General features: G+C 49.4%; 1 protein-coding gene across 6 annotated transcripts in view; it reads right to left on the bottom strand.

Moving 5' to 3' along the window:
* Positions 1-13,823, bottom strand: part of LOC144941068 (uncharacterized) — a 74,579-nt gene that overhangs the window by 23,188 nt on the left and 37,568 nt on the right. For 3 of the 6 annotated variants that reach the window (XM_078867503.1, XM_078867501.1, XM_078867507.1), the window contains exons 2-5: positions 10,070-10,143; positions 8,214-8,355; positions 4,156-4,325; positions 2,972-3,141 (exon numbers count right to left, since the gene is read on the bottom strand). In XM_078867503.1, the coding sequence (XP_078723629.1) occupies positions 2,972-3,141; positions 4,156-4,325; positions 8,214-8,355; positions 10,070-10,143 (556 nt within the window). The remainder of the gene's footprint in view (positions 1-2,971; positions 3,142-4,155; positions 4,326-8,213; positions 8,356-10,069; positions 10,144-13,823) is intronic. The other 3 variants (XM_078867505.1, XM_078867504.1, XM_078867506.1) reach the window with 2 other exon arrangements.

The following is a 13,823-nucleotide window of genomic DNA, read 5'->3' as shown; positions in this document are numbered from 1 at the left end:
TCCATTAAGAAGGCACCCCACTACAGCCCATCGTGTCCACAATCAATTCACCTACCTACAAGCTAGCCCGTTTTCTATCAGATACTCTGCTTCCCTTCACTGGCAAGATCACTCCAGCAGTACTTAACTCAACCCAATTGGTTTCTATGGTCAAGGATATTGTACTGTCTCCTGATGATGTCCTCGTCAGCTTTGATGTGGTCTCCCTGTTCACCAAGGCCCCAGTGCCTAACACCATAACAATAATTGAAGGCTTTTTCCAACATGGACTGAACCCTGATGTACCTGCTCTGGTTAGGCACTGCCTCACCAAATCTTACTTTACCTGGAATGGTACCTTCTACGAACAAAATTAGGGTACCCCTATGGGTTCCCCCTTGTCACCAGTGATAGCCAATGTTTTCATGGAGAAATTTGAATCAGATGCCATCCAGACATCCACCCTTCGTCCTTCCCTGTGGAAGAGATATGTCGATGACCCTTTCGTCATTTGGCCACATGGCCTCCCGGCATTGAACCAATTCCTGGACCACATCAATTCCAGACACCCATCCATCAAATTTACCATGGAAGTAGAGAAAGATGGCAAGCTACCATTCTTGGATGTGGCTCTTTGGGTCATTCTGTTTACAGGAAGGCCACCCACACAGATTCCTACTTGAAGCCTGATTCCCACCACCACCCGGCTCAAAAGAATTCCCTCATCAAAACACTATACCTTAGGGCTCATTGCATCTCTAACCAACACCACCTGGCCAGTGAATTAAAAGATGTACATCGGGCCCTCAAGATGAATGGATACTCTGACCGCATTATCCGCCAAGCTGTTTCTCCCACCATGCAGAAACAACCACCTGAAACTCCGATCAAAACCATCATGTTGCCATACATAGCAGGCGTTATCAAAAAGATTTCCAAAATTCTAAACAAACACAAGATCCAGGTCCGATTCAATACAGTACACAAACTCCGTGATCTGATCCCATCCGTAAAGGACGCCATTCCTGAATTACAGTACCCTGGTGTTTACAGATTGAGTTGTACCTGTGGTGACTTCTATATCGGGGAAACGAAACGACACATTGCTGACCGCATTCGCGAGCACAAGTCGGATTTGAAACATGGCAAGACTAATTCGTCGGCCGTTGCTGACCACTGTTATAATACTGCTGGTTCTCATGGCATTGTGTTCTCAGATACCAAGGGACTTTGCAAACCTCCTGGATACTACCAAAGATTTGTCCACGAGGCCATCCAGATATACAAACACAGACGTAACTTCAACCGAGATGATGGATTCAGATTGAGCAATCATTGGAAATATGTAATTAACCAAGTTAAACTTTAGTTACCGTGCAGTTTACTGATAGACAGCCAGTTTAGATTGATCTTCTTAAACATATCCATATTACCAGTCTGTTACCCTCAGCTCCACGCACCACCATCAACATCATCACACGTTGCTTATCATGTTTAGCTTATTTTTCTACTTTAGTTACCGTGCAGTTTACTGATAGACAGCCAGTTTTGTTTTATCATGTTTACATTCTTTTTTCACACGCTGGTGGCCTGCTTTGAATTTTACCCACCCAGCAGCATAACAAAAGGCAGCTTAATCCTAGCTTGCTTATCTACTTCTGCCATCTACATTACAAAGGCTCAGTTCCAGCAGCCGTACTGACCATCTCACAACTCCTCCTCTCCCGCGGCCCATCCTGGCTCCTCCCCCCTTAACTAGTATATAAGGTCGTGTCTCTTGGGACTTCTCTTCACTTGATACAGCAATTTTGCTGTGACGGTTTCACCTGAAGACGGAAGCTTGTGTTGCCTCCGAAACGTCGTGATTTAATTTATTTGTTTTCTTTTAACCTACGTGACTTTACCGAAAAAACCAAAGAGTACTGAGCATCTCATCGGCAGAGTCTGGTTCGCTTGAACCAGTGCTGGTGAACTACCAGATGCTTATGGGCGAGAACCCTCTCTGTTATATATGGGTCCGAGTTCCATGCAAACTGTAATACAACACGAAATAATCATTAGCTATGATTTACAGAACCTAAGTAGATACTCCACAACGTCGCTTATGATTATTTGTGCTCTGTATTAAAGCCGTACTAAGAAGTAAAAAAAAGTCAATAAAAAACACAAGGGAGGCAAAAAAAAGTGAAACGATTATTGCACCATATCGTCATGCAGAATCGTTGCCAGGGACATGAAGCTCCGGACGATTAACATAAACTGCACCACACATTATTTATGCATTTGTCATTTGGCATTTGTTTGCCAAAACTAACACTCCGGTTATTTATTGACATTACGGTCCAAATCTGCCGACCGTTGACCCTGCCCATGAAGTAACATTAATAAGCCTATTGGCAGGACTTAGACGCAATTATTTGGAAAATTACGCGAGCCAGAGATGCAAGCGCCGTGTCACGCCAGCCTGGCCAGCGTAACCGCTCATTATGCAAATGGCCCGGCGGCTGCTCAGCGGTCGAGCGAGCGGCACGCAATCACGAGATTGCGAGTTCAAATCTTGGTTGGAGGGGGCTGACTCAGCCCATCTATCCCTACCCTCCCGGGGTCCATACAAATTAGTACCACTTTGTTGGGGGAAGTGAACAGCACTTGTCATGTGGAAAGTCTCACCCCTCCGCCCCCGCCCGTCAGAGAAATACGGAATTTCCACCACTAACTTGAGAACAGGGGATGAGCACAAAAGCCTCGATGCTCATTTGAGCAGAGAATAACTCCCTGCGTTCCCTTCTATGCTTAGAAAACACGCGCTTAGAATATTTGGCTGCAAATAAATTTGGACGTGATAAGCCACTAAAGTTTAGCGATCATTTGCTGCCAGGTACGCTTATGAAAAAGAGCTCGGTCGGCCTTAGCTGGTAAAATAATTTCGTTTAGAAAAATGTGTTTTTACGCTGGGGGCCTGGTTTTACATGCGTGCTCGTCCGTCTCTCACCGTGCCACTTGTCTGGTGTTCGGCCCGGTACTCCACCTCGTACTCCAGCACCACCAGCCCGTATTTGACGTTGGCGGACGGAGGTGGTGCCCAAGTCACCAGAACCACCGGATCTGGGTCGCTGACGTTCCGCAGCGTCACGTTCACGTTGACGGGAACGTCCGGCTCCACTGGGGAAGGAGACGGCAACCAGGCCCAGCAGGTGAGTGCCACTGCAGTGATAACTCACCCACAACAACTAAAAGTAAACCATTTTTTTATTTTACCAGATAAGGCCCACTGAGCCATCGAGCTCTTTTTTCAGAAGCGACCTGGACAAAAATGACAGCTCAACGAAGTGGTTTATCGTGTGCAAATTTAAAGCAGCCAAATACTCTAAATGCATGTTTCTAAATGTGCAGGTAAATACCGGAGGATCCGGAGATAAATCCACGCGACCACATGGAGAGACATGCAAACTACAAATATACAGGCATGAGGGTCAGGATCAAAACCATTATCTCCTGCATAGCAGCCGAGGGAGTTAACATCTTGCCAATCACTCACTCACACTCAACAACAATGCACACAATGACAGAGATCCCCTGTATGGCCTTGAACAGACTGTTGGGGCAAGGGCTGTTAGAGGGCACCTATGAAGGCCAACACACCGCATCAGTAGGTGAGTGGCCAGCACAATGCCCGACCGCCTTTGTGTCCCCAGTTGTAATGTTTACATGCCACACCAGGTACTCATTTAAGGCCGAGTCGACTTAGAGGAGGCCCAGGACCGGTTCAAATATTCGCAGGAATTGAACGCGGTTCAGCGCAGTGTGCTAACCATGACACTACTGCTTCCCATAAGAAATAACACGCTCACCGGAAACCACACTCACCAGCAACCACACACATGCCAGCAACCAGGTAGGGGAGGGAGCGTCTCCCCAGCAGTAACACGGAGAGACAAAGTCACCCGTGCAGCGACAGCGAGGAGCACCATCCCTGGAAGCCTCCGCCGTCATCTCGCTGGGGAACCGCGTCATCATTCCTGATATTTCGCACGTTTTCTCGAACGGCGCTTCAGACACTTGCTACGACCGCTGCCCCCCGTCCAGAGCCGTGACAAACGTTATCGAGCGTTTCCTGTACGCGGACCCCCCCCGCACCAACTCCCAGCGGTGCGGGAGACACATTTCACCGCTCACCGTAGTCCAGCAGCTTGATGCAGTGCTTCTCGAAGGACGCGTTTCCCGTGGGCGAGCTCGCCATCACCGTCACGCAGTGCATCACCCACATCGAGGTGTGCTCCTGGTCGAAGAAGCAGCTGTTGGGCCCCGCGGTGACGTAATCCGGGCACTCGGCGGACTCGTTCGCCCTGCGCCAAGCAGCCAATCGGCAACAAACCCGAATGAAGACGCAGAATCCTCACCCTTTAACCTTTACCGGACTGTTGGGCGAGTGCTATCAGCGAGCACCTATGAGGGCCCCCACAACACACGAGGGGGTGGGGTGGTCAGGGTATCTAATTTGAGGCTGAGTCAACCTAGGGAAGGCCCGGGACCAGTTCAGATAATCGTCACCGGTATTGGTGGCCATGAGCGAGAATCAAACTCGGGTCTCCGGGGTTCGTAGCGCAGCCCGTTAACCCCTGTGCCACCGCTCCCCAAACAGGCACTCTCGCTCAGACCGCTGCTTCAATACGAAACGGTCTCCCACACAGACAAAGATCCCCCGTATAGCCTTTACAGTCTGTTGGGGCAAGTGCTGTTAGCAAACGCCGATGAAGGCCGGCACGGCACACGAGGGGGTAGTTAGCCAGCATCACGCCCGACTGCCTTTGTCTCCCCAGTGGCAATGTTTTACACACTGCACCAGGTATTCATTTGAGGCCGAGTCAACTTAGAGGAGGCCCAGAACCGGTTCAGATAATCGTCACCGGTGTTGGCCGTGAGCGGGAATCGAACTCAGGTCGCTGGGCTCTTAGCACACCGCCCTACCCGCTGCACTACCGCTCCCCACACACACACACTGACACACACACACTGACAGACACACAAACTAGACTCTACCACTAGTTGTCAACTTATTCAAGTCTCTAATTAAAAACTCACTCACACAACGTGCGCAACCGTTACAGCTCGTGTGCGTTCTACATTAAGCTTCTGTGAGCACTTTATTTAGGCATTCGCCTGGGTGGGATATCCACTGCATTAACACGCACTACACAAGTTATAGATGCTATATGTTTGTATGCATGTCATTCACGTGTTGGCTATGTGTGCGCGTGTTTATGAGTGCGAGTGTGTTAGTGTGTGCTGTTGTACGGGTCCGAGTGCTGGGGTACAAGAAGGAGGGAGGACCAAGCCATGGCAGTCACGGAGACGAGGATGTCACGGTGGATGTTGGGTTTAACAAGGAAGGACAGGGTGAGAAATGAAGAAGTGAGAGAAAGACTCAAGGTGGTAGAAATCACGGAGAAGATGAGAGAGAGAAAAGGCTCTGGTGTGGTTCGGTCATGTGGAGAGACAACAGGAAAATTACGTGGGTCAGAAGGTGCAAGTGAAGCAAAAGGATGGAAAGAGGTCAAGGGTAGAAGAAGAGGTGGAGGGGCGATGTGGTGCGATGGGACACGGTGGCCCGAGGAGCGTAAAGAGAGATGGCGCAGGACAGGGCAGCGTGGAGAAGGTTGGCAAGGACAGCGGAGCATCCCACACAAGGGGGATAAACGCGTGGAAGTAGAAGACGAGTTTGTTCGTATACAGGGCGGTCCAGCTGTATTGTGACTCCCCTCCCCCCCATTTAATTCTCTAAAACTTAATATATTGTTTTAAGTAAAGTTTATTTAAAACAGAAATGAACATGCAAAGGGGAAAAATGTTTGCGGGTCAATTAATTTGGGGGGGGGGGGGGTCACCATACACCTGGACCATCCTGTATATGTGTGAATGTGTTTATGCGTGTGAGTTTATACGTGTACGCTTGGGTAAGCATGAGCGTAGATGTGTGTGGGTGAGTGGGTGGGTGGGTGGGCGAGTTTGTCTTGGTTGTATATGTGTATGTGCATTTATGTGAATGTGTCTGTGTTCGAGGCTAACACAGTGGCCAATGTATGTACGTTGAAGTTCTTTCACCCCGTACGTAGCCAACCGTGCTAATCAGAGGTGCCTCCAATGGGGGCTCTTGACAGGTACGAGGGGCTGGTTAACCCCTCCCTCTTCAATGAAAGTACCAAAGAACCTATAAAAACACCAAAATATGCCTCCTGTGCCGGAGGCCCATAGGCATTCGTGACATTCTCTGGTCAAACCCCTTTTGGTGCAGTTGGGATACTGAATCCCCCCTCTTCCACCCCCTCTCACGGCTCCTCCAGAAGCAGCAGAAAACCACGGCGGCTGGCCACGTGGAATTACCAAAATGTTAACTGCGCCGGAGAGGCTGCCATTCCTTTGTCGGAAGCTGGACGAGTACCGCCTGGAGCTCTGTGGAATAGAGGAGATCTGGTGGTCTGGTGCTGTCTCCAGTCACCGCGAGGGGTGTGGACAGTCCTCCACTCGGGGTAGGAAACTGCCAAAACAGGGAGTGGCTCTTCCCAACAACAAAAAAGGGGTGCATGAAGATTGCAGCGGTGACGTATGGGAAGCCATGAGTCTCAGGCTGCTGTGGGCATGCCTCCCCATCAATAGGAGGTGAGGAATGGTAGTGGTGGCTTACGTCCCTGCCAAAGATGAACACCAGTTAAGGGATGCGGGCAAAGGCTAATAAGTCAGATGCCTTCTTTGACCTGTCCCAGGTACTGGCTGCAGTGGCCCCTTGGGATAGTCATCCTTTTGGGTAATTTTAACGCCTGCGTGGATCACAAAACAAATACTTGGGTGGGAATGATTGGAAGGCATGGTCCAGATCAGCGCAATAACAACGGTAGGAGGCTGCTTGACTTATGTGCAGCCCATGGACTTATACATCACCAAAACGCTGTTCCATCATCGGCACATCCACACAGCATTATGGATACATGGCGGCTCCAAGCAAAAACATCTGCTGGACTAGACAGTGACAGAACATTGAGTATAGGCCAATGTCCTTTACATCACGACCTACCGTGGAGCTGATCTGCCCATTGCCATCTGTAAGATGCGCCTACGATACTTCACTGCGGTGGTGAGTGTCCACCCAGGACCCCATTAAAACCACAATCGCTTGATCTCGGCTAGCTGACGAAGGTTGCAAGCAAAAATGTAATCATAGCTTGTAGCTGATGTTGGCATCTTCTCCTCCTCTTCCTGATTCTGAGGGGGAGGGGTGAGATTCAGGACGGTGGTTCATGCAGGTGCGACGGCTTCATTGGGTAGGCAGTCTAGAACTCCCCAGAAACCCTGGCTGACAAAGGAGGTTGTTCCAGCTAGCTTAGCGAAAGCAAAAAGCCAATTCCATCCATAACATCTCACATCCAAGAATGTGGATGCTTACGGCCACCTTTGCTTAGAGATTTGGAGAGATATGTGACACTGTAATAATAAGTAGTGGTTGCTGAGGAGAGGAAAACTGCCTGAGCAGCTCAAAAACATAAAACACTCTTTAAATTTCATGAACTTTCAGCGCCGCACCTATTGCCATCGTAAAGGGAAAGAATGGTGACCCAATCTCTGACCCATGGGAAGGGGTTTGTCTGTGAGGTCTTGGGGGAGGAGAATCCCCTCAGCTCAGATAACACAATGGAGCTTGACCCCGCTGGAGAGTTGGAGCCATTTCATGTTCAAAATTGGGGTGTGACTGGGATGTCCTCTGGCCCCTACACTATTTCATGTTTTTTTGATCACATTTAAAAAAATTTCCTTGGCCATGCCAGGGAAATTTCCATCTGGTACAGATACAATGGGAGGCTAATCAACTCATGGGTATGGAAAGGGGTGGCTTCCCACTGGTCAACCATGGTATGTATGCTGATAATCCGGCAAATGACAATGCGCTCTTGAGGAGCTGGAGACTCTGCCGCTGAACCTGCGAAACTGAGACCAAATATATGCAACTCCATCAAGGGGCATCGTGGCAATCGTTGTGGTCATCGTGGTAGTGGCAGTTGAGGTGGTGACAGTGGCAGTAGTGGTGGTAGTGGTGGTAGTGGCAGTGATGGTGACACGTCAGTGAGCTTTGGTGATGTATGTATGTTGAACTTCTTTCGCACCGTAAGTAGCCAATCGTGCTAATCGGAAATGATGATCGTGGCGGTGACACGGCAGTGAGGTGGGTCGAGGGTGAGTCTCACAGGGTGGATCCGGACTGTGTGGTGTAGAAGAGGGTGTAGTTGGTGCTGGGGTCATCTCCCTTCGCTGGCTGCCACCAGCACGTCAGCGTCAGCATGTCCACCGTCCGGCACCACACGATCGGCCGGCCCGGTAACTTTCCTGCTGGTGGGCACACGAGCAGCCAGCTCAACTCACGACCCAGGCCTAGTCCAGCCTCCAGCGCAATATCGAACTAACCCAGCCTATAGCCCAATTTATAGCCTGGCCTCCTGTGTCTAGCTTGGACTCCAGCTTGTCGCCCAGCCTCAAGGCCAGCCTCTAGTCCACCCTCTAGCCCATAGGTCAGTAACCTGCGGGCTCCCCGGACCACACGCAGCGCCTTAAGGACTGCTTCGTGACATGATATAGTAAGTGTCACCGTTTCATGTTCATGTGCATTGCACCTTTTGAAATATTGATTTTATTACTGAATTTTAAAATAGATATTACTCTTCTTATTTTGAATCTTGACTTAAAGCTTTCGTTACTGAATTCATACTCTTTGGGTCTTTCGGTAAAGTCACATAGATAGAAAAAGAATACACAAATAATAAAAAATCACGACGTTACGATCATGATTTTTAAATATTATTTTTCTTCTATCTACGTGGCTTTACCGAGAGACCCAAAGAGTACGTCTTATTTTGGTTGCCGACACCTGCTCTAGCCCGACCTCCAGTCTCTAACCCATCCACTAGCCTGACCTCTAGCTCATCCACTAGCCTGACCTGTAGCCCATCCACTAGCCAGACCTCTAGCCCAGCCTCCATCCTCTAGCCCATCCACTAGCCTGACCTCTAGCCCAGCCTCCATCCTCTAGCCCATCCGCTAGCCTGACCTCTAGCCCAGCCTCCATCCTCTAGCCCATCCACTAGCCTGACCTCCAGCCCAGCCTCCATCCTCTAGCCCATCCACTAGCTTGACCTCTAACCCAGCCTCCATCCTCTAGCCCATACACTAACCCGACCTCTAGCCCAGCCTCCATCCTCTAGCCCATCCACTAGCCTGACCTCTAGCCCAGCCTCCATCCTCTAGCCCATCCACTAGCCTGACTTCTAGCCCAGCCTCCATCCTCTAGCCCATACACTAGCCGGACCTCTAGCTCAGCCTCCATCCTCTAGCCCATCCACTAGCCTGACCTGTTGCTCAGCCTCCATCCTCTAGCCCATCCATTAGCCGGACCTCTTGCCCAGCCTCCATCCTCTAGCCCATCCACTAGCCGGACCTCTAGCCCAGACTCCTTCCTCTAACCCATCCACTAGGCCATGCTCTAGCTCAGCCTGCATCGTCTCAACCATCCTCTAGCCCAGCCTCCATCCACTAGTCCATCTACTTGCCCAACCTCTAGCCCATACCTCTAACTTTTAGACCAACCACTAGCCTGGTCTCTAGCCCAAACTCTAGCCTCGAGCTCATCCTCTAACCGAACATCTAGGAATGTGGAATTTTCATCACTGGCTTTGGGCAGTAAATGGGATAGGAGCACTGCCTCAATGCTTATAAAAAGCAGGAAATCACTTTGACTTGTTGATTACTCGTTAAGTATGTTGAACTTCTTTTGCACCGTACGTAGCCAACCGTGCTAATCGGAGATGCGGGGGAAGGACAACAAACTTACCACAAAAAGACGTTTGAAAGAAATTAGTTTTAAATCCAGATTTAAAAGTGGCTTCCTAATAACGGAAGGAAGAGCGATCCAGACGGTCACAGAAGCGCATCCGAAAGCGCACGATGCAAGTGACCCGTCTTTGTTCGATGGCGAACAGACACATCTGACTGAGACAGAGAACAGCGCAGCTTCATCAGCAAGGGCATAGGCTCTGTGTTTGAGGCTCACCAACGGGGCTTGGGGAGGCTGCCAATGTCATCAGCGCCAGCAACAGGAAGAAACACTTGCGTGCAGGCACCATGCTGCAAAGAGAGCACACCAGGTGGCGGCGGCGGCGTCACAACACTGCGTTGTCACACAAGAGAGGTGGACACGTGCACGTGTACGAGAGGATTTAATTACACGTGAGGCAGCAGTCGGGGTAACTGTTGATCCGTTACTAATTCGCTCGAGTGGCTGGCTCACGCTTCCATCGTTGCTACTATCATGGTTACGGTTTCCGTCGCCTCTTTTCCCAAGTTTTGTATAAGGACTATAACGGTCTTCTTGGTTCTTTCGGTAAAGTCACGTAGAAGGGAAGTAATAAAATAATAAAAATAAAACATAATAAAATAAAATAATTCTCACGACGTTTCGGCTACAACGCAAGCAGTCGTCTTCAGGTGAAGAATGAGGCACTGCCAAGCTAGTCATATTATGTTGGGTTTATCTATGGCAGTACGGTGTATGCTCGTGTGATGTAAGAGAATAAAGTTTAGATGGAAGCATATTATATAATTTTTACGACGTAGAATTGTAATGTATTACTTGCTGTTAGTAAATCAGCTTATTGTAGAGTATAGTAAATATACTGATGGTGCTATGCAGTTTATACTTTAGTTTTTTATGTAGTTTATACTTTAGTTTTCTACGTGGTTGTTTAGTAACTGCAGCTACATACTATTAACATTCCTTTCCTTTGATAATGCTACTCCCTGCACCCTCCCTTGGTGCTGCTGATCCTGCATAATGCATGGGCATAATATGACTTTGAAACCCCCCCGCCCACCTCCTACGCATTTCCCATGAATATACGAAATTCCTCTTGATATGCACGTTCTTTTTTTAAGGCTCTCTTCTTCTTCCACCTCCAACTCAGCTTATATATAAGCTCCTAGCTTGGCAGTGCCTCATTCTTCACCTGAAGACGGCTGCTTGCGTTGTAGCCGAAACGTCGTGAGAATTATTTTATTTTAATATGTTTTATTTTTATTATTTTATTACTTCCCTTCTACGTGACTTTACCGAAAGAACCAAGAAGATGAATCCCTGCAGTCACGAAAGCTTTAAATCGAGACTATAACGGTACTACGTTCAACACACCCACGCCCCAACCAACTCACTCATCACTACAAGGCACAACAACACACCCACGCACCAACTCACTCACTCATCACAACACGTCACAACAACACACCCACGCACCAACTCACTCATCACAGCACGTCACAACAACACACCCACGCACAAACTCACTCACTCATCATAGCAAGTCACAACAACACACCCACGCACCAACTCACTCACTCATCACAGCAGGTCACAACAACAGACCCACGCACCAACTCACTCACTCATCACAGCAAGTCACAACAACACACCCACACCCCAACTCACTCACTCATCGCTGAAAGTCACACAACACACCCACGCACCAACTCACTCACTTATCACAGCACGTCACAACAACACACCCACGCACCAACTCACTCACTCATCACTGCAAGTCACAACAACACATCCAAGCCCCAACTCACTCACTCATCACTGCAGGTCACAACAACACACCCACGCTCCAATTCACTCACTCATCACAGCAAGTCACAACAACACACCCACGCACCAACTCACTCACTCATCATAGCAAGTCACAACAACACACCCACGCACCAACTCACTCACTCATCACTGCAAGTCACAACAACACACCCACGCCCCAACTCACTCACTCATCATAGCAAGTCCCAACAACACCCCCACGCACCAACTCACTCACTCATCACAGCAGGTCACAACAACACACCCATGCACAAACTCATTCACTCATCACAGCCCCTCACAACAACACACCCACGCACCAACTCACTCACTCATCACTGCAAGTCACAACAACACACCCACGCCCAAACTCACTCACTCATCATAGCAAGTCACAACAACACACCCACGCACCAACTCACTCACTCATCACAGCCCCTCACAACAACACACCCAAGCACCAAATCACTCACTCATCACTGCAAGTCACAACAACACACCCACGCACCAACTCACTCACTCATCACTACCAGGTCACAACAACACACCCACGCACCAACTCACTCACTCATCACTGCAAGCCACAACAACACACCCACGCACCAACTCACTCACTCATCATAGCAAGTCACAACAATACACCCACACACCAACTCACTCACTCATCACAACGAGTCACAACAACACACCCATGCCCCAACTCACTCACTCACTCATCACATCAAGTCACAACAACACACCCACGCACCAACTCACTCACTCATCACTGCAGGTCACAACAACACACCCACACACCAACTCACTCACTCATCACAGCAAGTCACAACAACACACCCACGCACCAACTCACTCACTCATCACAGCAGGTCACAACAACACACCCACGCACCAACTCACTCACTCATCACTGCACGTCACAACAGTACACCCACGCACCAACTCACTCACTCATCACAGCAGGTCACAACAACACACCCACGCATCAACTCACTCACTCATCACAGCAGGTCACAACAACACACCCACGCACCAACTCACTCACTCATCACTGCAGGTCACAACAACACACCCACACACCAACTCACTCACTCATCATAGCAAGTCACAACAACACATCCACGCACAAACTCACTCACTCATCACTGCAAGTCACAACAACACACCCACGCCCCAACTCACTCACTCATCACTGCAAGTCACAACAACACACCCACGCCCAAACTCACTCACTCATCATAGCAAGTCACAACAACACACCCACGCACCAACTCACTCACTCATCACAGCAAGTCACAACAACACACCCATGCCCCAACTCACTCACTCATCACATCAAGTCACAACAACACACCCACGCACCAACTCACTCACTCATCACTGCAGGTCACAACAACACACCCACACACCAACTCACTCACTCATCACAGCAGGTCACAACAACACACCCACGCACCAACTCACTCACTCATCACAGCAGGTCACAACAACACACCCACGCACCAAATCACTCACGCATGACTGCAGGTCACAACAACACACCCACACACCAACTCACTCACTCATCATAGCAAGTCACAACAACACACCCACGCACCAACTCACTCACTCATCACTGCAAGTCACAACAACACATCCACGCCCCAACTCACTCACTCATCATAGCAAGTCACAACAACACACCCACGCACCAACTCAGTCACTCATCACAGCAGGTCACAACAACACACCCATGCACAAACTCACTCACTCATCACAGCCCCTCACAACAACACACCCACGCACCAACTCACTCACTCATCACTGCAAGTCACAACAACACACCCACGCCCAAACTCACTCACTCATCATAGCAAGTCACAACAACACACCCACGCACCAACTCACTCACTCATCACAGCAGGTCACAACAACACACCCACGCACCAACTCACTCACTCATCACAGCCCCTCACAACAACACACCCACGCACCAACTCACTCACTCATCACTGCAGGTCACAACAACACACCCACGCCCCAACTCACTCACTCATCACTGCAGGTCACAACAACACACCCAAGCACCAAATCACTCACTCATCACTGCAAGTCACAACAACACACCCACGCACCAACTCACTCACTCATCACTACCAGGTCACAACAACACACCCACGCACCAACTCACTCACTCATCACTGCAAGT

This window comes from Lampetra fluviatilis, chromosome 24, assembly GCF_964198595.1.
Source record: "Lampetra fluviatilis chromosome 24, kcLamFluv1.1, whole genome shotgun sequence".
NCBI classification, from domain to species: domain Eukaryota; kingdom Metazoa; phylum Chordata; class Hyperoartia; order Petromyzontiformes; family Petromyzontidae; genus Lampetra; species Lampetra fluviatilis.
The sequence above is the reverse complement of the archived record's forward strand: the minus strand, read 5'-3'. Positions and strand labels throughout refer to the sequence as shown.